This window comes from Ruditapes philippinarum, unplaced genomic scaffold, assembly GCF_026571515.1.
Source record: "Ruditapes philippinarum isolate M1 unplaced genomic scaffold, ASM2657151v2 ctg1534_1_1_1_1, whole genome shotgun sequence".
Lineage (NCBI taxonomy): Eukaryota > Metazoa > Mollusca > Bivalvia > Venerida > Veneridae > Ruditapes > Ruditapes philippinarum.
Window position 1 is genome coordinate 20,760 of NW_026858892.1, and position 24,678 is coordinate 45,437.

Sequence of the window (24,678 nt, forward strand, 5' to 3'; positions counted from 1 at the left end):
AGAGGAGTCAACAATTTGTTCCCTAATATCAATATCAAGGTCTAAACCTTTACCACAAAAAGCACCCCGTAAAATATGCCTTATCCCGTCCTTTCCACCAAAATGATTCACATAGCTCCGCAATGGCAATATATGATCCATAAGTTTATCAATGACCTTCATGAATTCCTCTATATTTTTGTCTGCCATGTTCTTATCTATTTGTGCTATATCTGTCTGACCGTTTGTCAGAACATCATTCAATAATTTCAACATTCGAAAATTATCACTCCCTTCAACTTGTAGACAAAGTTCAACTGTGTCCACTATGGCTTCTATCAGCGGAGAACATCCATTTGCATTTCTATTTTCATTGACACCTCTCTGAAAGTCTATCATGGCTTCTTCCGTCCTTTGGAGATATTCATTTCTCCCTCCGTCAGCAGACATTTCTAAAATGCAAGAAATCTCGTCTTCTGTCAGCAAGACTTCTCGTGCACCCCTTTCATTCAAATCTATATAAAATTTTAAACTTTTCATAGGACTTGATTTAACTTCATCAACGCATGTCAGTAAGATTTCGTAATCAGTGTCTTTAAATTCAACAAACATATTGTTACTTTCTACAAAGTAATGACTTAGTTTTTTTCTCCGAAGTGTATCTGTAAGAGAATCCAAAGCTTTTTTCAGAAGATAAGAAACTTATTCCATTTCTCCCACTTTTTCTTCATACACCCAAAACAACAAATGTTTGATGTGATAAGTTTTTAATGCCAGCTCTTTTCTAAGTTTAGCATGACGCTTTTCAATTTTACCCTTTAAGAAAGCTTTCATGGTCAAAAATACTTTCTTCTGCACTAGAGAAATTGACAACATCATCTCTTTCTCTGGCATATTAAATGACAAACAAAAATCCTTTTCTGGATTTTGATTTACCGGTGACATTCTTGCTGCGACGAAAACTTTTGCGTTGAAAATTATGTCAACCCTCTCCGCGGGCCATTTTAACTTTTCTACGCGAGTTTTTCATTTCTCCATACATCTAAGCGTACCCTTTATCTTTAGAACAGGCACAAAGTCTTTATGACTTGTCTCCGAAAAAGTTGCTCTAAATGCAGTTTTGTTGCTGTTTATATGATCGACACAATTCAAATCATTTCGATATAGGTCATTCTCGTCTTCATCGTTGCTGTTTGAACAATGACTGATATCATTGTGCGGTCGTTGATAAAATATTTTATCTTGCTTAAGAATCTCTCCGATTATCTGAGCAAAAAAGGTTATCCCTCCATTATCTTTTTTCCTTTCAGCCAGTTTCCCTATTTCATATAGTCTTCTATAAATTTTCTTTTCATGGTCATGAATTTCTACATTCTTTAAAACCTTAGAATGTATTAGAATGTCGTAAATTGACTTTTAAGTTATACTAAGAAATCCTTTTATAATCAGTATTAATGTCATATTTATTCGGTATGTTGAATGTTTGTCTTTTGAATAAAAAAATAAACACTTTCACTTGAAACTCAGTTACTTTAAAACAGATCAATTTTCATAAACATGTATCATGATGTGAACCAAAAGAATCATGCGGAAATTGAACGTTGCAAATTTTCAATTGTTTGTTTGTTTTTTTGTTTGTTGTTTTTTTAACACCGATTTTAACACTTTCTTGTTAAATCTCGGCAAAAGATCCAACAAACAGACTTAACCTTATAGCTTATCAGTAATGCCGCAAGTGATCGACTACATATCCCAATCAGCGGTAACTGACATTGACCATTATACCTTATGTCCAAGATTACTTGTCATGGAGAAATTACGCCTAACCATAGAAACGAACAAGAGCAAAATGTTTTGTTATACATGAAATGACTTTTAACCTGGTTTGTTTTGGTGTTGATTTTTTTTTCAGCCGTTTAACACATTTTGTTCATATTTAAGTGGTCGGACCACTTAACAAGGTTTTCCCGGATAACTTACCAGTGAAAGTGAAAGTGTCCGTCTAATTATCCTTCATGATTCATTTACTCAATGTCCGATATAAGTTGCAATGCCCTCATTTCGATATTTTTCGCCCATTCTCCTTATTAATTTATATACAATGTATACTATTTAACTACAGTAAACTCAGCTTATAACGAACTCATTGGGACATTCAAAATCTGTTCCTTATATCCGGAGTTCCTTGTAAGCATATATCAAATTAGTTCCTTGTTTCAGGAATTTTTATAGCGAACATATTTACATATAACGAACTGATTGTTTACCATTGTCCGCCATTTTGAAGAGCATTTGATTAAGAAATATTAGTCATAAATTCTATTTTAGACACAATACCCGAGAGCGTACTTTTTGGAATTTAAATAATTGCTATTCCAGTTTAAGATTTACTCCCTATGTCAATTTCTCATAAAATATAATATTTTGTTTCTAAACTCTTTTCGTTTTCTTTCCATGATTGAGAATAAACAAGATTTTCGATTTTTCCTTTTTCCTTCCTTTTATATTGAATATCGTCTATTATAATTTAAGGGTGACTTTTACTTATAGAAGATAAAGATTTCTTTTCATTTAAATCAAGCGTTCATTGCAAATTGCAAGCATGCGTGATTATGTTGAAAACCCATTATAAATCATTATAATTATTTTACTCGATCAAAACTATTGAAGAAAAGAAATAATGGTGAAAAGAGCTCATGCTAAAAATATCCTACATAGAAAACTATACAAATTCATTTAAATAGATGTATTGAAGTACATACAACGATAAACGGTACATTCCGCCGAGTTTTAATCCGTTCCAATGAAACGAAAGTCTATTTACGGATAGCCAATATTTTGGAGTTCGTTATAAAAGTGTAATTTTCTGCACTTTTAACTAGATTGGGACTAAGAAATGAGTTCCTTATAAGCGATAATTCCTTATAACCGTGTTCGCTATAACCATATTTTTTATTTTAAATAAAGAAAGGCAAAATTCGGGCCAAAATAAATTGTTCCACCGGAAGTTCGCTATAACCGTGTTCGCTGTAAGTTTACTGTATTACAAAAGTCCCCTAACATTTGTTTGCCTGCTTAAAGCAGGAGACCAAAGATATCTTAATGAAATTTTTCTTTTTGCAAAATTGGATATGTAATAACACGTATTGTTGTTTTTTTTTGTTGACAGACATCCTCCATTATTTACAAAACGACGCAAAAGCCCACTATCAAGCCCCCTCTTAGGTAATTTTGGTACTGAATTGTCACGAAGAAAATTCGCCTTGCTCAAGGATTAAACCACCAGCCCATAAATTAAGAATCCGATGCTCTTTCTATGGAGCCAATAGGGCACTACGAAATAATGCTTGCAATAAAAATTATCCTTTAATTTTCAGGTTCAAGTCAATTTTTTAAATTAAAATAAGATAGGTTGTATATACAATTATCATTCTACTACAAATAAAGTCAATGATTTCTATAATATATTTAGAAAGCTTGAATTTGTATAGGTTCAAAAAAATGGATATTCATTTCAAAACATTTTAGTTTCGAAAATAAAGGAGTGTCCCAAGCAACAAACAAACAAAATCATATCTTATAAAACAAGTGCCCCGGGTCGATACAAAAATAAAGAAAAATGCACACAACCGTAATAAAAAATAAAAAGTAAATATAATATAAGTTCACATACCTTTTTATTCAGAAATTAAGAAATTATATCCACACTTAAATAATAAATTAACAGAAATAACGACGCTACTTTAAAACCAAAAATAGAACTTACCAATCTGACGCCACGTATTGGAAATCCAACGTAGAGCGTAGGTGACTTGGATTGTTTGTTGATACAATAATAATATAAAAAAGCATATGATCAAGAAATCAATAGAAACGTAATACGATAATGTAAAGCTAACTCTTTTGTGTATATTTCAGGTCAGTACTTATGAAATATTTTCTTTCAAGATCTCCCGATATAATGTCATGTAGATTTATACATGTGCTATTTATATAGTATAAAATTTTTCAGTGAAAAATAGAAATTTTCAGATAGGTTAAGTTTAATCTGTTGAAGCATTGGCAAACTATAAAATTACAAATGTCAAATAATAAGGTGCTCGTATTTCTTAAAACTCACCGATATTTAAACTGGTTTAGATACTGTATGCTATTAACGAATTAAAAAAAAGAATTTATAAAAGCAAAAGTGTATCGATCATGTACGAAAGAACAAAATGAATCGCTGTTAACCACACTGCCTTGCTTGTTTTAATCGACAAAGTGTTTTCATAGTGTTATATTGAAATTAAACTACGATATATATTTAAATTCTGTTTGGCTGACTCACTAGCAAGAACTATTCGTGCCAGTTAATTGATTGTATTTAACATCTTAATCCTGTCGTATTCCAGAGAGGTCTGAGAATTCTTTTCTACAGTGAAAATATCCAGCTAATTTATACTTTAGCTCAGAACATGTTGCATCTACCTCTTCGTCTGGACAATTGAGATAACGCCCAATAGTTTCTAAAATTTGCTTTTTAACGTCTTCTTTAAAGTTCAAACGTTTTCCACAAAACGCCCCACGTAGAATATCCATTACCCCTGGCGGTCCTCCAAATTTATCGACCAACTGTTTTATCTTTGTGTTAAAAGTACCAAAGAAAAGGAGAATGGAAATCGTAGGGAGTAATAACCCCAGTCGAGCTAAAATCCATACAGATTGCAGACCAAACCACATGCAAATCATGCCAGTATTCTTCCTTAGTGAAACCGTTTCCTTACAATCTTTTTTTGTCTTTTCATCCATTTTTAGTTTAATAATATCGCCATCACCTTTTGTTAAGAATAGATGTATCGCTTCAAACTGTGAAAAATCTATGCATCCATCGTCTCTGAGGCACAACTCAATGGTTTCTAAAATCGCCTGCTGTAATGTAGAATTACCATTTCCAATTCCATCATCTACGCTTCTCTGAAACTCGATCATTGCCTCTTCTAGTTTGTTTCTCTGTTCACTTCTTCCTCCATCGGCGGACATGCCCCAAAAGCAATCCATATCCTCCGTCGTGAATTTAATCGCCCCCATGTTAACATTTTTTAACTTAATAAAGTATTCCAAGCTTTTAAGTGGGTACGCTCGTACTTCCATTACACAATCTATCAATAACTGGAAATCGGAAGTCTCAAAATCAAGGAAAAGGTTACTGTTAGGTATAAAATAGTGCGAGAGCTTCTTCATGCGTAATTTTTCCAGAAGAAAAGCCAAAGCGAAGTCTGTAAGCTTCTGAAAAGACCACGTGTCTTCCCCTTTGTTTTGTTCACAGAGCCAGAACAGGAGTGTTTTGATGTGATAAGTTGTAAGCTTCAATTCTTTGTTTTGCTCTTTATGCCTGTTGACAATCAAAGTGCTGAAAGCACTGATGGGGGCGCAATATGTTGCATACAAAAATTCGAGATTTGTATAGCAATCTACTTTAGGTGTTCCAATCTGATACCATTCTTCTTTCAAAGTTGAATAAGTGCCCATTTTGTACACAATATAATAGTATCGCCCCCAAACTCTTGTCAAAATTGAAAATCATGTACCAAGAACATACTAACAAACCCAGGCAAAATGCATAATTGATATCATATATATATCATGAATAAACATTTTAAATTATGACATTGGATTTTGTTGGGAAACTATAGTTGTTTAACCAATTTTCATGTAAAGTACTTCCTTATGTGAGTGTATAACACATAAATCAGTGTACTTACTATACTTATTCCAAGAAATGATTATGCAGATAGAAAATAAACAGAAAATTTAACTGTCTTTAAAATATTTCTAAAATAAAACCAGGACTGTAAGAACAAACTTGTTTTTTGTAGAAACCTTTCAAGCACAATAGATAATACATGTGAGGATGTAAATTGGAATGGATACATATAATCAAGTTGGCATTGAAAACAAGAGCCACTATCTAGCCTGGGCCATGCTCGGCTTTTTCTTATATTGGAAGTCAAACACATCAGTAGGAGAATATTGTAATATCTAGAGTACTCCTAGAAAACATAATATAAATGTATAAAGTAAATTTCAAATTTGAATAGTAAAGGTCATAGTTAAATGATAATTGTTCTTTTGTCCAAGAATGAATCAAATCATAGACAAAAACAAAGTTATGACAATGTGATCGAATTTCAATTGTTGTTACCTTGGAGGTAATGGTCATTTAAATGTCAAAGTTATATCAGAAAAATTCAACATGTTGGTTTTGTGTTTGTTTGTCCAAGCATGAATCAAATCTGTAAATAATAACAAAGTAATGACAATTCCAGCTAACTCCAGATATTTTATATCAAACAAGCAATTATCATAGTATTGCAAGCAATCCATAAGTCCCCTACCGGTTAGAACCCCAGCAACTTTCTGATGGGCCATTGGCCAGTCAATTTTACCAGTGAATGAATGACATGAATGAACTTAAATCTTTTGAGTTCTAAGTTTGTCTATATCACAGTAATGTGTTAAGTTTCCCTGCCTAGTAAGGAAATTATGTTTATACAACCTTGTCATATTATTACGATGTGGGATTTGAAAGTAAATCCTATAATGAATGAAGAAGTTGGAGTGAAAAATACCAATTTCTCGAAAAAAATCTAAGTTCAAGGGGGACATAATTCTGGAAATAGTCTTGCTAGAGTATTTAACCTTCTCAAAAATGTTGAGTGAGAATAAGAAACATATATATGAAGTTTGAAGTAGATACATTAGGAAATAAAGAAGTTATTTAAAAAAGACAACATTTTTTTTCATAAAAATTCTAAGTTCAAGGGAGGTAATACTGATAATTTTTGTGCTAGAGTTGTAAACCTTGTCACATATGATGTGGTTGATGACCAGAAACTTATATTTAAAGTTTGAAGTAATCACCTTAAGAAATAAAGAACTTATAGTGAAAAAGCTGAAAAATTTAAATCAGAAATCTTGAAATTCAGGCTATTTGTTGCCAAAGCAACCAGAATTTTCCACATAGGAAGAAAAAAAAAAGACGTGCATAATCTCCATACTGCCATCTATCCATATATCAAGTTTCATAAAAATATTTTTAGTACTTTTTGCGTTATTGCGGGATCCAGTTTATGTGTTCAATTTGCCATATTTTCAGGCTATTTGTTGCCATAGCAACCAGAATTTTCCACATAGGAAGAAAAAAAAAGACGTGCATAATCTCCATACTGCCATCTATCCATATATCAAGTTTCATAAAAATTTTTTTTAGTACTTTTTGCGTTATCGTGGGATCCAGTTTATGTGTTCAATGTGCCATATTTTCAGGCTATTTGTTGCCATAGCAACCAGAATTTTCAACATAGGAAGAAAAAAAAAAAGACGTGCATAATCTCCATACTGCCATCTATCCATATATCAAGTTTCATTAAAATATTTTCAGTACATTTTGCGTTATCGCGGGATCCAGTTTTGTGGACGGACGGACTGACGGACAGACAGACTGACAGACAGACGGACGGAGGGTAAACCTAAAGTCCCCTCCGGTTAAACCGGTAGGGGACTAATAAAGGTCAAGGTCATATATGAACTTGAAGGGCTTTTGTCACAAAAACATGTCTCCCAAAACTGTGTATGGTTCTGATCACTCTTTTGAATTTTGGCAGTTTTACATGTGATAGATTTTTCTTTTTTTAACTCTGGGGCCATTTTGTGCAGAGAAACAGAACATGCCATTGTCGGATACCCACGATTGATAAACATGTCACATAACATGCAATCAATGATGAATGTTAATGGTTCGGCCGTGGGTATCTGACGATGAGAACATGCCAACAATGTGCACAACTAAGGATGGCACTGTACACTCCTGTTTAGTCCTGTTTGAAATCTAACCAGCAGTTTGAACATTACTTTTGTACTTTTATATAAGTTAAAGATAGAAAACATTATCAATTTTAATCCTATACTTATTATAGGTATTTATTGGATTCATTATTCAAAATTAAATGAAAGAGCATGGAACAAAATATTTTCAAGATCTAGTAAAATCTAAATGTTTTTAAAATCTAGTAGAATCAAAACTTTACAATAAATATACTATAAAGTACATTATAACAATACATGTATTTTGGATAATACACTCTCAGCTGAAATACTTTAAATGGGTATGGTATTATAAATGTTTGTAAATATTGTAAGTTATCTAATCAATAAGTCTATTCTTAATAAAAGAAACTTGCACCTTGATATTTTCTGTACAAACTAGAACTGCCATTGTCATGGCGTGAATACCCCCACATACCAATTTGTCAGAATCACACCAGTAGTCATTTACAGCTCAGACAACCTCCCAGCCAAATCTGAGGGAAGTAAGCCAGTGCATTGCTAAGTTATGTATTCTACATGTTTTAGTGGAAAAGATCAAAGTGAACTTTACCTTTGACCTACTGACCTCAAAACTGAAACTGCCATTGAATGACTTCAATAACACCCCCCCATTTCATGCAGCCTTGCCTGGAGGTGTTTTATGATGAATATATAAGACCATTTGAGCAGACAAGCTAATTGTAATAAAAGCCCCTGTGACCTTGACCTTGCCCCAGTGACCTCAAAATCAATAGAGGTATTCCACTAATCTTGACTAACCTCCATGCCAAATATGAAGACTACGGGTCAAAGGATTCTTAGGTAATTGGGAGGACAAGCTTTAATTAGCCAAGGCCCCTGTGACCATGACCTTAGACCTGGTGACCTGAAAATAAATAGGGGTCATCTACTAATCATGACTAACCTCCATGCCAAAAATGAAGACTGTGGGTCGAAGGATTCTTAAGTTATTGGGCAGAAAAGCTTTCTTCAGTCAAGACCCTGTGACCTTGACCTTTGACTTGGTGTTCTCAAAATTAAAAGAGGTCATCTACTAATCATGACTTACCTCCATGCCAAATATGAAGACTGTGGGTCAAAGGAATCTTAAATTATTGGACGGACAAGAAAAAACTGACAAACTCCCGACGGCCGGACAAGCTGATTCCAGTATACCCCCCTTACAACTTTGTTGTGCGGGGGTATAACAGATTTCAAACATTGATAAGTTAGCTCATCTTCTTGGTGATGAACTGGCGCCTCTATATACAAATGTGGTTCTGTTCATACATAGGTTATCTCATGTTCTTTGTGATAAACTCTCACCTTGAAGTTGATAGAGTTCTGTTCATACATATTTCAAAAATAGATAAGTGATCTTATTTTCCTGGTGAAAAACTGTTCGCTCATTAAAGTTCTATACATATTATGATATTTCAAATATTGGAAAGTTATCTCATGTTCTTGGTGAAAGACTGGTGACTAGTTTTCTCCTCAATGTCATTTCTTTTTCTAATTAGATTAAGTCAAGTTACTATATTCATGAGGCTTTCGACATCACATCATCCAACATTGCAAAGGGCAAGCAGTCTCCTGGTATTCCAATTTCTTTTAAGTTTTGAAAAACCCAAATATTTCAATTTCTCTAGTAGTGTTTCCGACATGAAGACACATCTACATGCATCTGTCCTTATCACTCCTGCTATTACTGTTCTATCATACAAACGCCACTGTTTCCTGAAATATTTGTTTAGAAAAAGTTAATTGCAAAATAAAAATGCCATTATTTTTGTTGTTTTGTTCGGGGGGGGGGGGGGGAGAGCAATTTAAAGCACAATTTCCAGCTTTACTGGTTGAGGAAGACCTTGGTGCACCTATGTGTATGATTTCAGGCACCTGGGTACCATCAATGTTCCATAAATAAGCTGGATAGCTTTCTCACATGAAATAATCCATAAACCCTTGCAGAGCTCGAACCTACAGCAGTGAAAGGCTTAATAGGTTCAAAGTCAACCAATCCACCACAGACACCCCAAGTATTTCATCTATTTGCTAAACAGCAATTTTTTCAAAATTATTTAAATTTATAAATGTGAGTGATTCTGATAACCTATAGATAGCTAAGTGTAGATAAGATAATCATATATGTCAGATATGTCGGAGTGCTTACTGTGAATATTCAATATTTTAATGTGAATTCTCCTGAGGTGAAAAGGAAAGAAAAGCTGAATTCCTAAATACATGTTACATGTCACAATTGTTCTTGCTATTAATTTTGTTCCTAATTTCTAGTATAAGATGATATTTAAATACACTGTAATTCCTTTTTATAAATTTGGATTTTATCCAGTGACAGAAGCTCACTGACTTAAAATAAACTGTCCTGTGTCAGCCTTTAAACAAGTCAAGAAAAAAAGCTATTAGAATATAATAATTAAGAAATATCATATACAACCACTTCTAAATAATCATGTACCGCTTCCTTAAATGCCATGCTACTGAAAGAAACATTTTACCATTTATTCACTGCAAGGTTTGTCAGATCGACAGTCTCACATTTTAGCCTTTATCTCTCTTGATTTCATTCTCATTGACCCTAAAGCATCCTTAAACTCGATATCCTGCCGTTCACATTCACAAATCTGACATGTAGGCCGACCATCTGAAACAGAAAGTTGGAAAGATAAAATATAATTATTATTAGATATACATATAGTATCCCAATAATTATGTTAGTTGATATCAAATCAATAATTTAAGCAGTGTTCGAAATTAGCAGTAGTCCGAGGGCCTGACTACTAAATTTCTCCTCGGGCTACCAACTTTTCACAGTAACAAGCCGACCAGGCTACTGTATTTTCAGAGGCAATATAAACAACTGTTTTGAACAAATGAATCGTGCCAGTGAAATGTCTTTTGGTCTAGTGAATATTCCACTCTGGTAGTCCGACCAGACTTGTCGATTCAAATCCTAATTTCTTACACTGTTTAAGAAACAATTTGTTCAAAATTGTCCAAGCACAAAGATTTTTATAGTATACTATAGTAATTATAGTGTACATACAGTATGTAGTATGTACTAAATGTCTTTACAATCTACTATACTGTCCTGAAATTTTAAGAAAACAACTATCTTTAAAATCCATTGTCTCAGAAATTGCAAAACCAAGTAAATGAAATTGTTCTGGGTTTGTATTATTCTGCACAACTTCTCATCACAAAAGCTTCAAGGACATTAATGAGTGAATCAGGTCCTATCCTAAAAGATTGTTGCGTACAAGTTTGAAGACAATCCATTCAAAAATAACAAAGTCATAGCCACTAATAGCAAAAATCAAGAAAATTTAAATATTTTACCTTGAATGTTTATATGGAGGTCAAGTTTAGTCTGGTCTATTTGAAGGGTTGTTGTGGCCAAGTATGAAGACAATACACCAAGATCTGAAAAGTTATGAAAAAGGTTAGTTTGCTGACAGCAACGGGAAAGCCGTCATGACCCTAAAATGCAAACTGAAAGTTCTAGCCTATACACACTGTTGAGGATAGCCGTTCAGCATTTTTCAATAATAAATAAAATCAATGCAATGATAAAATCAGTAACTTGCAAGTCTTCTAACATTTTTACAAAGAATGAACATATATATTTTTTCCTAATAATTCTATGATGACGTTCAGCCTTTTATATTATAACAAGATATCGGAAAGATATATCAGAAATGAATTGGCCCGTGGACTTTAATGTCAATCATAGAGCTCTTATGCAAAATGTAATGGTAAGCAAACATCCAGCATGAAATTTTCAAGTAGCTAAAAGTGAAATAAAATTATTAAAAATACTTTGTCATATAAATTCAACTACTGTTGGAAATTGACCCACATGTTTGATTACAAATGTATTACATCTATATTGTCCATAGAAATAATAAATTAATTTTCAGTCTCTTTCTCTTTGCGCTTTCACACAGATTTAAATTATTCAACTCCATGATTTTCAGAAGGAAAACAAATCTTCTGATCATCAAACACTAAAAATTACTATACCAACTGTAAATTGCAGTCTGTGCGAAAGACTGTCGGTCCTCGGACCTCGCCAACTAAAAATCAGTAGGGCCGAGATAAATTTCGATACAGTCAGTTGTCATGTCCAAATAAAATTTCAGCCAGTTGGAAACAATTTTTGGCCTTCTAAAATATGCAAAGCTTCCAAGATCAATCTATTTTTTTAATTTTTGCTTGTATTCACAGACCAAGATAACCAAAATCACCGCAGGATACGACCAGTTTTTGCTAAGTAATGTCAGCCACCATCTTGTCTTTGATAATTTCCTTACCAAAACATATTTTTTCTCCAATCTTCAAAATTGAAAGATGTATTGTTTTCTTGTGAATTATGCTAATGTTTTTTTAATTATGTTTCTGTATATTTTTTTCATAGTATCTTATAGTTGAGTCTGACAATTCATATATGCTAAATATTTTTCTTTATAATTATGGCAATATCCCTCCCCCATCCCTACAAAAAAACTTTTCAGAGTCCGGGCCGGTAAAAAAATCATCAGGGCCGGAAATAAATCTAAGGATTCAAGTCCTTGCGGCAGGAATTTTTTTTTGACTTTCGCATTGACTGTAATTGTATATGATATTCAATAAAATCTTCTTTTAGAAAAACAAGTTTGCATATTATTGTTTTAGGCAACTCATTTTTAAAATGCTGTACAGCTAGCCTCAACAGTGAGTATATGCTAGTCGTATGCGACTCGCATACAGCCAGCACTTTTGTCAAACAATACTGGTTCATACTGCTAGCCACTGCCATGATTAATTATTCCTTCCTCTACCAATTCATAAACTTCCATCAACAAAATTTTTGAATACTATTAGTATAATAATCATATAGATGTTAAAAAATAAAAGTAATGATGACTTAATATGATGTATATAAATTCCACTGCTAAAGACAAGTTGTTTTTATTGATAGTTTATATCAACAAAGGTAATGAGGTCAGTTTCATCAGTGTATGATGACTTTTAAATTTTTGTTTAAAGTAAAAATTGATAGTCATCAAATTGTTCTAAATATTACCATACTGTTATACAGAGTTCCAGATAATTTTTTGACACTGGGGGTAATTACTTACCCCCACTTTCCAGAATGTGGGGGTAAATTTAAATAGATCAAAAATCTATCGAGTAAAATTTTGTGTGAAAAAAATGTCAATTTGATTAGCCCTTGAAGCAACCATGCACTACATGTGTATTAATAAATCCTTGCAATTATCAAGAAAATAGAACAATTGTTTTATCAAGCACCTAAGCAATAAAGACGTAATTTGACTGGTTTACAGAGAAAAATAGTTGAAAGTATCTTGACGGGTATTAATTGGAAATAGATACACAGTCAACTGTTAATGGAAGCGGTCAATCAGCTGTTTCGAAAATGAAAGTACACACCGAAAACGCTTCAAATTTACATTCTTTGCGTAATAAATTTACAGAGTGCGTAAATGAACGCAACAAATTGGTAACGTTGTATGTTTTTAGTTGATTTTAAAGCGTAAAATACGCCGATACTCACATTATCTGGAATCTGTTATATTTAATAATATAATCAGTAATCTTATTATTATTGACCTGTGGTTTTGAATTTTAATACAACTACTTTTTTCATATAAATGTCTATAAATTTACAAATAAAAAATCTATAAAATTATGGACTGACCATAAATATGAAATCCTACATCTGATGAAGGCAAAACTGTGGAAATCAGATCTACATGTATGAAATAAGTATATCTGAACTTAAGTCATATTGTATTTAACAATTATAATTATTACCAGTCCTTTAAAATTTTGGGACCTCTAGGATAGGATTTTATTCATTACAGGGCTGGGGCAGTACCTCCAGTCGCTTGCAAAAATCATGATCACAAAATTGAAAACTATCATTTTTCACCAATTATAACATTTTACCTGTATACCATGACAAGTTTTGGGCCTATTTTGTTTAGCTTAGATAGCTAATAGTAATACAGTAAATTGAGTTATAGAGATGTGTTCAAAAAGTAGTCAAAAATGTAATAATAATTTAAGAAAATATCTTTCCATGTTTCTGAATAAGTCCAGATATTAATTATGTGGTTTCAACAATAAAGAGTGATAAAACAAACCAATATGTTGATAAATTGAAAAGTGGACCGAGTTGAAAAAAGGCCGAGCTGACTCGGGGCCGAGTACGTTTTAGGGCCGAGTTTGTAATGCACTTAAATTTGCAGTCTATCAAGCGAAATATATCAATAGCTTTACCAGATTGTGAAGAAAACTTGATTATACATACGGAATAGATTGCAACCAAAATATCAACGTAATAGCTGGGACTTCGTAATTGATAGCAAATCTTCTCAGCCCTTTCTCGGAATAACTGACCAAGATGGCGATTTCGGGAAAATGACGTCAGAGGGAATATAGTTCGTATTCATACGCATACACATTTTTACTCTGTCATTCACACTTTTTAACCATTTTAAGCTTGAAAGTTATCTAATATGAAAATCGTATTCCATTTTTCCTGAATTATTGTGTTCTATGATAGTTAGTTAATTTATGACTTGATAAAATTGGCACCAAATGTATGCAAGTACTTTGGCTCTCGTGCATCGGGAACCAGAAGGTAGAACAAATTAACTTCTCATTAAATTTTTATCGACTGCTAGCGTAGTAATATTCAAATCGCGTAAAGCAATGGTATATGTAATTTTGTGATAAAAGGATTTAACATTTAGTAATAAAATGACCAGTCAATTTCAAAATAGATACGGTATAATGATGATCTGAATATTATGGCAAAATATTGGAACTATTTTTGCTCAGCGCAGCTAGATAGCCTAAACGCGTTCAAAGGGTAGTAAGCTGAATTTATCGTAATTACATTGGGGGCTTGCGCCCCCAAAAACACCTTTTAAAAATGCCTTAAGTATCAAATACACTCTTCTTTCCACATATGACATTGCTATCATTAACTTTCGCTCGGCAAGATTAAACGACAAGCAAAAATCTTTTTCAGGATTTGAACTTTTTGGACAGACTCTTGATACGACAAATATTTCTGTATCACAAATATCATTTACCCTCTCCTCGTCCCAGCCATTGTCAAGAACTCGTTTTTTCCATAGTCTCATATCCTCCAACTCTCCTGTAATAACTAAAGCTGGAACAAAATCTTTGTGACTTCTTTCTTCGTATGTTGCTCTAAACAATTTGTCCTTATTACTAGCTATATCTACCACGTTCGAGCTATTATGATCAGTGTTATTGTCATGATTTGTCCGGAAATTGTTCATTTCATCGGAAGGTGTTTTGGGTAATGCACCACTTTGTCTTGCTAAGATTTCTTCAACGAGTTGCACAAAGAAAGCTATTCCTCCGTTATTTTTCTTTCTGTCAGAAGGTATGGCAAGTTTTGATGCTTCATACAACCGTCTATAAATCTTTTTCTCACATTCATTAACTTTTAGTTGTTTCCATCTATCTTCCAGCAGTTTTTCTTTTTCATTTTCTCTTTCAATTTTTTCGTTATTTATAAAATACTCTTTTAAATCTTCAATATTTTCTTCAAACTTTAATGACCTATATGTCGTTGTTTGTAAGCCAACCTTTGAGGAAACAGATAGAATAGTCCTTTCCGTATCTGTTTCTGGTAATTTGTTCACAGTAGCAGTGACATGCAAATAAATCGCTCTTAACATGGTAAATAACTCTGGTCGTACTTCTCGCAGAGTGTTAGCCGAGATGTATTCATCCTCAACAACTTCGAGGCCAATATCTCTGCTACATGAGTCTGCACGAATCCAAACAAAGCATGGGGCTTCATGATATGAGACCAAGTTTTCAGCCGGAATTTCCATCTTTCCAGAAACCATTAAGAAGTCAGCATCACCATCGTCTTTTGAAAAAGCAAGTTTTGATCGCTCACTCGTACTTCCTACAAGATACACTCTTTCTCTTCCGAACTTACTAATGAAGCAATTGATATAGTTAACATATCTTTCATATCTTTTATCATTCTTACTTGGCTTAGTACGTTCTTCCAGTTCTGCTATAAACGCTTCAAACAAATCTTCATCTGTGACCTCCATTGGCATTTTATATTTCTGGAAGATGAATATAAATGAATGTATGTATTCCGCATTCCAGCAGTATATTCATTATTTTAGAGACAATTTCAATGGATGGGCAGCAGAGACTTTTTACACTTATATACACATTAAATTCCTATTGTTTTTGAAATGGTTTAAATGTTATGCTTGAATGTTTAAAGTTTGTATCGTAGGTGAAAATTTGATCTCTGTCAGAAATATGAAACTTAAGCGATATAAAATATTCTCACTATAGACAAAGAAGGAAAAAACCCGAAGTTAAACTGCCAATAAACAGAACAGAAAATAATTTTATTTTGGATTTGTACATGTTACATCATCACTACAAAATAAATACACAAATTGTAAAGATATAACGTTTCTATTTAACAAATAATATAGGATTAAATATATAGTATTGAATTTCATGAAAAGCTGGAGAATGAACATTATTGGATTAAGAGAATATTATTATCACTTATAAAACAATTTGTTAAGCAGAGTATAAACATATTTGCTACAACAAATCAGTTGAATTTTTAGTATAAATTTGTAACAAGATATCAAAATTCAGTTGTTAGTACTAACGATAGTGTTCCTGAGTTTAACATAGCAAGGGCATGTCAAAACAAAATGGTACTCATCCTCTAAATCTAAAGTATTAGAACATAAACAATATCTTTCACTCCTTGGGATTCTATTTTGATTATATCTACCCGTTTGCAGTCTTAGTGTATGTGCAGACATTCTAATTCTTGTGATATAAAATCTAAAATCCTAAGGTAATATGTTAAGATAGTTTTCGTATGAATATAATTCTTTACAATTTTTATAAAGTTCTAAAACAGAATTATTTTCTACAGATGAATGCCATATTTTATATAATTATCAATAACTCTTTGTTTAAATATTTTTGGAAATAATTTACTATCTACGATATTATTTTCAAAAAAGTATTAGGATAAACCATATATATATCTAGCATTTCTTTAATATTTGATACCCAGTTTTTTTTACCTTTATAACAATCCGATAAACTTATTTCATATGTTTTCCGTAAAATTGGCAGATCACAAGAAGACTTACAAAAATCGCTAAATACCTTGTATGATTATTGCAATAAATGGGGACTTGAGGTCAATACGGACAAAACCAAAATTGTTGTTTTCCGTAAAAGGGGACAGGTCAAATTAAGTGAAAAATGGTATTATAATGGGAAACATATTGCAGTTGTTAACGATTTTAATTATCTAGGGGTTGTTATTAACTATACAGTTCGTTTGTTTTAAATACACAGTGCTTAGTAGGGAAAGGTTTAAAAGCTATGAGCATTTTATTGAATAAGATAAACAAATTTAATTTAAATCCTCATGTTTCATTACAATTATTTGATGCCTTTGTTGGCTCAATACTTAATTATGCCTGTCCGGTTTGGGGTTTTACTAAATCTAAAGCTATTGAAAGGGTACACCTTAAGTTTTGCAAATCAATATTAGGAGTAACACAATGTGCTAGTAATAATGCAGTGTATGGCGAATTAGGTAGATACCCCTTACATATCAACTGATACGTACAAATCATTCAATTTTGGCTTAAGCTTGTAAATAAGGATAATATTATACTGAAATACAGTAGGCAATATTTTGACTGGTGCTCAAAATGTAAAATCCCATATTAAATGAATATGGCTTTTCTTATGTGTGGGACAACCCATTAAATATCAAATGAAGTTTCTTTTTATCTTAATTTAAACAAAGAGTTATTGATTGTTGTGGGCAAAAATGGCATTCAGACAAAGAAAACAATATCGTACTAAACACTTTGTATAGTTATATCAAAAAAGACTTTTGTTTGGAACCTTATTTCAGAAATATTTATTGCAAAGGTATATGTATGAATATTTGTAGAATTAGAATATCTGCTCATAACTTAAGGATTGAAACTGGAAGAATACAGACGTAATAAAATACAAAGAAATGAAAGATAATGTCAATTATGTAACTTACCAGAAATTGAAAATGAATATCATTTTATTTTAGTTTGTCCATGTTATCAAAATATTCGAAGAAGATTTATCAAGCGTTATTACTATATTAAACCTTCTATGTATAAATTTGTAGATTCACTACAATCAGATAATAAAGCTATACTTGTAAATTTAGGAAAATATATAGATGTAGCCAATAAAAAGAGACAAGAATTGTTACTACCAGTTGTTAATTCATAACACATTTTGTAATGTTAATCAAATGTTGATCAATTTATTATCCTTATTATCTTTAAAAAGATACATGTAATACTATACTTTTGACGCTGTTATTTTTCACGTCTTTTTTTATTTTTGGTGTTCTTTCTTACTGGAACTTTTTATTTCTATGAATGATAATGATGTTGTGGTGTACCTTTATTTGCAGCTGTCTGTTCTCCGTTTGAAACAAATTTTCTAGAATGTCATCAGTTAAAACTTTTTATGTTCTTCTTATTATTGTTTTTCTTTGCTTTTGTCATGTGACCACACAATTATTATATTTGTAATTATTGTATGTAACGAGATATCTTAAATATGTATAAGTTACCGAAATAAACTATTTCTTCTTCTATATTGTCAGTATTTATCAATTTGCACCAAACCTTAATCATTCTTACGTATCGATTTATATACAATAGTTGTATTGGCTCTAACATTTAAAATTCTTTTACAATATTTCAAGTGAATACGCTCAATATCTTTTGATTTGCTATAACCCCATACTTCAGATGCATATGATATGATTGAGCCTACAAAAGAATCCAATAATTGGCATAATAATTTGGGTTTTAAATCCATGTCTTTACAATTTATCAATAATGTGTTCATTGTTTTTAAAGCCTTACCAGTTAAATGTTCATTATTAAGAGACAAATTGCCTGTATAGCTGAACACTGTACCTGGTAGTTAAAGTGGTCTACTACTTTTATTGTCTGACCGTTATAAGTCCATTTTTCGTTGATAAAATACGCCCTCTTTTTGTAAAGACAACAATTTTAGTTTTCATGGTATTAACCTCTAGTTCCCATTTAAAGCAATATGTTTACAAACGATCTAAACTATTTTGTATCAAGCGTTATTTAGTTTTACCTACAATGGCCATATCGTCAGCAAAAAGCAATAAAATCAAAACAATATCATCAATCGTTTAAGTTATCTTGTAAATATACTTCATAGGGTGAACATCAATGGCGAAGTTACCTCCCCTTGACGTAGGCCTACAGCATACTGGAAAAATCTGAATAGGTGTTACAACATCTTACACATGATTTTATTTTGTCATAAATATTTTTAATGATTCGTAATATTTTTCTTGTACACCACATTTATACAATTTCATCCATAATGAATTTCTGCAAATGCTATCAAAACAAGATTTCAAATCAATAAACCCTACATATAAACGTTTATTATCATTTAAATAATGTTGTATTACAGAATGTCGAATAAACATTGCATCAACAGTTGATCTCTCCTTTCTAAATCAGAAATAACAGAACATTTATCACAAAATATTTCAACTCTGTTAGTTAGTATGGAAGTAAAAAGCTTAGACATACAGCTGACTGAAGTTATTCCCCTATAATTATTAACTAATTTCGGATCGCTTTTTTATATACGGGCAAAATTATATCCTCCGTCCATTTGTCTGGATAAAAACATAAACATTAAACATATCACACAAATGATAACAAATAATATCAATAGACTCAATAAAATATTCGTTTAAAAGGCAGTCTGAGCCCACCGCTTTATTCGACATAAGTGTTTTTACAGCTTTCTTAATTTGTTCACATGTGATAGGCAAATTCAATTCTTCATAGGTACAATCATCACAATTAAAATCGTGTTCGTTACAAAATTCATTACATTCATTATTGTTAGAACTGAATTTATTATTAGATAAATTTTCAAAAAACAATTAAACCTCCTCAAGAGTAATGTCTTTAGAAACATTAGCCTTTTTTCTTTTTAAAATGTCGCCAAAACTGTTTGGGTTTACAAAATCTTAAGCGTTCAATTTCAGAATATTTTTGGGATATAAAAGTTTTCTTTTTCTTTCGGATTAAATTTTTATATTCTTTCTTACATTGGCACAAATATTCCCTACTTACTGGAGTTTTACATATATAAAATTAGTTTAAGGCATCTACATATATATTCTTTGAATTTCTGCATTCGGCGTCAAACCAGTCAGCGTCCTTTAAAGATTGACTGTCTGAAAAATTAACATGCGTTTTATTTGTATATGTTCTTGAAAAAAGAGGGTCTGCAACTTCCCTAATTAAACAAGTAAAATTATTTATAGTGTTGTTTACGGTCGATCACTGGTATTTATTTCTGTAGTCAATTGATTAAGATCAGGCAATATGCCGATCAAATCCGCCCTAAAGTATCCCTTATGTTCGAATCCCATTTATAATTTATGTCAACTTTCTCCTGTTGTGCAGGTATATGGTATTTAGTATATCATTAAAATTCTATAGGCGCGTGGTCGCTAAACTTGTTAACTTGCTGGACACAAAAATGACTATTTGAGAAATGTTTCTCATTGGTTAAAATATAATCTATAACAGAAGCACCAATTTGAGAAACATATGTAAACATTCCTACATTATTATCCTTATATAAATAAACATTGGTTAGGGACTACTTGTATGTTTACAAAGCCTTTTAAATCAACAATAAAAAACATTTGTTTTTCATTTTTATTTATATTTTCAGTTCTTATAATGTTTTCTTTTCATACAATGCCGAAATAATATCTCACATACACTAACGCCACATGTTTAATCCATATCAGTTAATAACTATTTTGACAAAACGCAACAGTATGGTGCGAAAATACGAAAATCGGCACCGGAAGTTATTTCCGCTTGAAAAATTAAATTAGTGATCTTCCTTATTTTATCGTATTAGTATCTACGACCTTCGTGGTCAATTCATACGCATCAAAACTCCAAACCGGTGTTAAATAGCCGATAAACACCGCTAAGACCGATATTATTTCTTAAATAATAAATTTTGAAGACACATATATACGAGGCTCCTTTACTTTTTTATTGTAATCTGTACATAGGTATTTCTTTTTTATAGTCAAATTTATGAACACGAAAAGATACATATTACAAAATACAGTTGTGATTTATGGATGTAAATTACTTTATAATACACGTTATAAGTGAATATCGATTGCACTGCAAGGATACATGCAAACCTAATATTGATCAATTAGAAACTGACATTCATAAGTGATATTGATTATCTAAAGGACATTCTTAAGTACAATGACAGCATCGGAAAGTACGTTTATAAAAACAAGAGAAGAATTTGACGCTTTATCACAGTCACGCATATCTTTCCTGGACATAATTCTTTGGAAAATGACAGAATTAGAAGGGTGATCGCTTGCTAAACTTTACATAACGCATGTAACGTATTATAAAATCTTTAAAGGCACACTATACCTCAGAAACGAATAAGTTTTTACTTAATTAGGAAGCATAAACAAGAAATTTATAAAGTTCGGAGAATGGTTTACGGGTATGTCAGACGCTTGTTACCTGAAGAAAGGAGCTCTAAATGTTAAAGAATTTGTTATCAAAGTAGCAAAATTTAAACAAAGTAGAATTTTGTCTTTCTTACAAAATACTAAATCACTACATCTGTATATATTGTCAAAAAACAACAGAATAAAAAGATGGCTTACATAATTGGACAATGAATAACTAATAAAGATACATAACAAATACAAAACTTTCGATTATAAGAATAACTAGAACTGCCACTGTCATGGCGTGAATACCCCCGCATACCACTTTGTCAGAATCAACAGTGGCCATTTAGAGCTCAAGGACAACCTCCCTGCCAAATCTGAGGTTACTAAGCCAGTGCATTGCTAAATTATGTATTCTACATGCTTCAAATGTCAAAATGTCAAAATCAATACACTGCGAACAGGCATTCTTAAGCGTTTGAGCAGACAAACTGATTATAGTAAAATCCCTGTGACCTTGACCTTTGACACAGTCAGCTAAAAATCAATAGGCGCCATCTACTAGTCATAAACGACCTCAGCACCAAATATGAAGAAAGTGGGTCAATTGACCCAATGACCTCAAAATCAATAGGAGTCATCTACTAGTCATGACTAATCTCCATGCCAAATATGAAGACTGTAGGTCAAAGGAACTTAAGTTATTGGGCGGACAAGCTTTTTTTAGTCAAGGCCCCTGTGACCTTGACCTTTGACCCAGCGACCTCAAAATCGATAGGGGTCATCTACTAATCATGACTAATCTCCATGCCAAATATGAAGACTGTAAGTCAAAGGAATCTTAAGTTATTGGGCGGACAAGCTTTTTTTAGTCAAGGCCCCTGTGACCCTGAACTTTGACCCAGTAATCTCAAAATCAATAGGGGTCATCTACTAGTCATGACTTACCTTTATGCCAAATATGAAGACTGTGGGTCAAAGGAATTTTAAGTTATTGGCGGACAAGGAAAAACCGACGGACGGCCGGACGGGGAGACGTCCGGACGGACAAGCTGATTCCAGTATACCCCCTTACAACTTCGTTGTGCGGGGGTATAAAAAACAATTCTGGTTCATAATGGACCTTAACATTCTTTCTAACTAAAGTAAAATAGAGTAAAAAGTATAAAACCGTAAAGCTCTTTTCTTAATAACGTACGAAGATATTCACGAAAACAGTATGTTACGAAAGACCGGTGGGACATTTCATAAATTCACGATTTCAACTTCACGAACTTACGACTTTAACTTCATGTATTGTGAATTAGTGAAGTTGAAATAGTGAATTCGTGACGTTGAAATTGTGAATTCACGAAGTTAAATTCGTGAAGTTGAAATCGTGAATTCGTCAAGTTGAAATCGTGAATTCATGAACTTGAAATCGTGAATTCGTGAAGGTGAAATCGTGAATTCATGAAGCTGAAATCGTGAATTCGTGAATTCTGTATGTTGAAACGTGAATTCACGAAGTTAAAATTGTGTATTTACGAAGATGAAATCGGAAAGTTGAAATGTCCCCACCAGTCTTTCGTAGTATGTAATTTAATTACTCTTTATGTGCACGGGCCAAAAATACCAAGTCTGCAATATTCTTTAAATATAGAACCTTTCATAGAGGTCATATGTTTTAGCAAATAATAGAAAGCGCAATTCTAATAAAATGATCATGAATATTACGGAAAGGAAAACCTAAATTTTATAATATCAAAACTATGGATTATGAGCACTTCAGATGCATATTACGAGAAGAGATAAAGGTTGAATATGAAATAATTTGTCATACTAAATCTTCTATTTAAAATGTTAAATCAACGTTACATTACTAGTTGCCAGAAGGCAAAATATGATTCAGTGAAATGAAAAATGTGTACCGTGTAAGAAATTATAACGAAACACCGGAAAATATGAGTACTTTTTGTTTAGAAATAATTAAAACTGATATCATTTTTGGTGCTTAAAGATGGTATAAAGTTTTATCTGATGAAATAGTTTTGAAAAATTTGTAAATGGTAACATTAGGTTGATTTCATACTCATAATTTTTATGATCGAAAGGTCGATCCTCGGAAGAACTGTAACGTTGAATGTATGGTGTTTAAACATTCACAAATATTACACCTAAACAAAATAAAAGGAAAGCGGTTTCTTTGATACAGGCATTTGAGAATTATTAATATAATTCGTTTCAAAATTCAATCAAACAATTTTAAAACTGAAGGCGACAGAAATTAGCTTCCAACATTTTAATTTTATTTTCAGGCACATATAGCTCTATTTCCGATATAAAATACAATTATGTTCAAAAAATCGAGCTGGAAAGACAGCTGTATAAAATTGCTGAGATTTAGACAAACGGTCAATATTTCGCAATATTCAACTGAACAGAAAAATCTTTATCAGTATTTGAGCCGCGTCACGACAAAACCAACATAGTGCGTTTGCGACCAGCATGGATCCAGACCAGCCTGCGCATCCGCGCAGTCTGATCAGAATCCATGCTGTTCGCTTACCAACCCGATTACAAGTAGAGAAACTGATAGCGAACAGCATGGATCCTGATCAGACTGCGCTGGTCTGGTCGCAAACGCACTATGTTGGTTTTGTCATGACGCGGCTCATTTATTGTTGTTGAAATCTTTGGTCAAAAGGTCAACCGGCAATATTATGACTATTAATCTTGACCAGAGGATAACACTTGAATAAGAATTAAGGTTGATGATGGTTTAATATGATTGTCATGATATTCATTTAAATGACACGTAAAAATATGACTATCATTTACAAAGTCAAAATAGAAATCTTGTAGATTATATTATTTCTAATTGTATGTCCGTCACGATAATAATAAAGCCATTTATAGTGTAAACCACAAGAATACCAATACGTATTTAAAATCAATAATTCAAGCCTTTATTGTATTGTTAATGTACAAGTAAAATAATGATATTTGTAAATCAATATATCGCAATTCATAGGTTAAAGTGATAAAAAAAATCAATATATTAGACTTCAAAATGTGTGCACAAACACTTTTACGTATAACTAAAATCTTACCGTGCGTTTTAAATCCCCTTGTCATTGTGTAAATGTGATATATACTAATAAATGGATCACAGCTAACGTTATGGATGCATAAGTTCTTACTTATTATGCTAC

The 24,678-nt window shown here is 32.2% G+C and overlaps 1 protein-coding gene and 1 long non-coding RNA gene across 2 annotated transcripts; both read right to left on the reverse strand.

Annotated features, from left to right (window-relative positions):
• Window positions 1-8,004: 8,004 nt before the first annotated feature.
• LOC132754573 (uncharacterized) lies at window positions 8,005-14,291 on the reverse strand. The gene is made up of 4 exons (XR_009629099.1): window positions 14,162-14,291; window positions 11,185-11,268; window positions 10,344-10,489; window positions 8,005-9,564 (listed from the first exon to the last, which is right to left on the reverse strand). It is a non-coding gene; the product is annotated as an uncharacterized LOC132754573 (long non-coding RNA).
• A 417-nt stretch (window positions 14,292-14,708) lies between these two features.
• On the reverse strand, window positions 14,709-24,673 carry LOC132754579 (uncharacterized). Its single transcript, XM_060745235.1, has 2 exons — window positions 24,577-24,673; window positions 14,709-15,974 (listed from the first exon to the last, which is right to left on the reverse strand). Exon 2 carries the CDS (start codon window positions 15,963-15,965, stop codon window positions 14,709-14,711), a length of 1,257 nt encoding a protein of 418 aa, XP_060601218.1. The 5' UTR covers window positions 15,966-15,974; window positions 24,577-24,673.
• Between the last annotated feature and the right edge of the window lie 5 nt (window positions 24,674-24,678).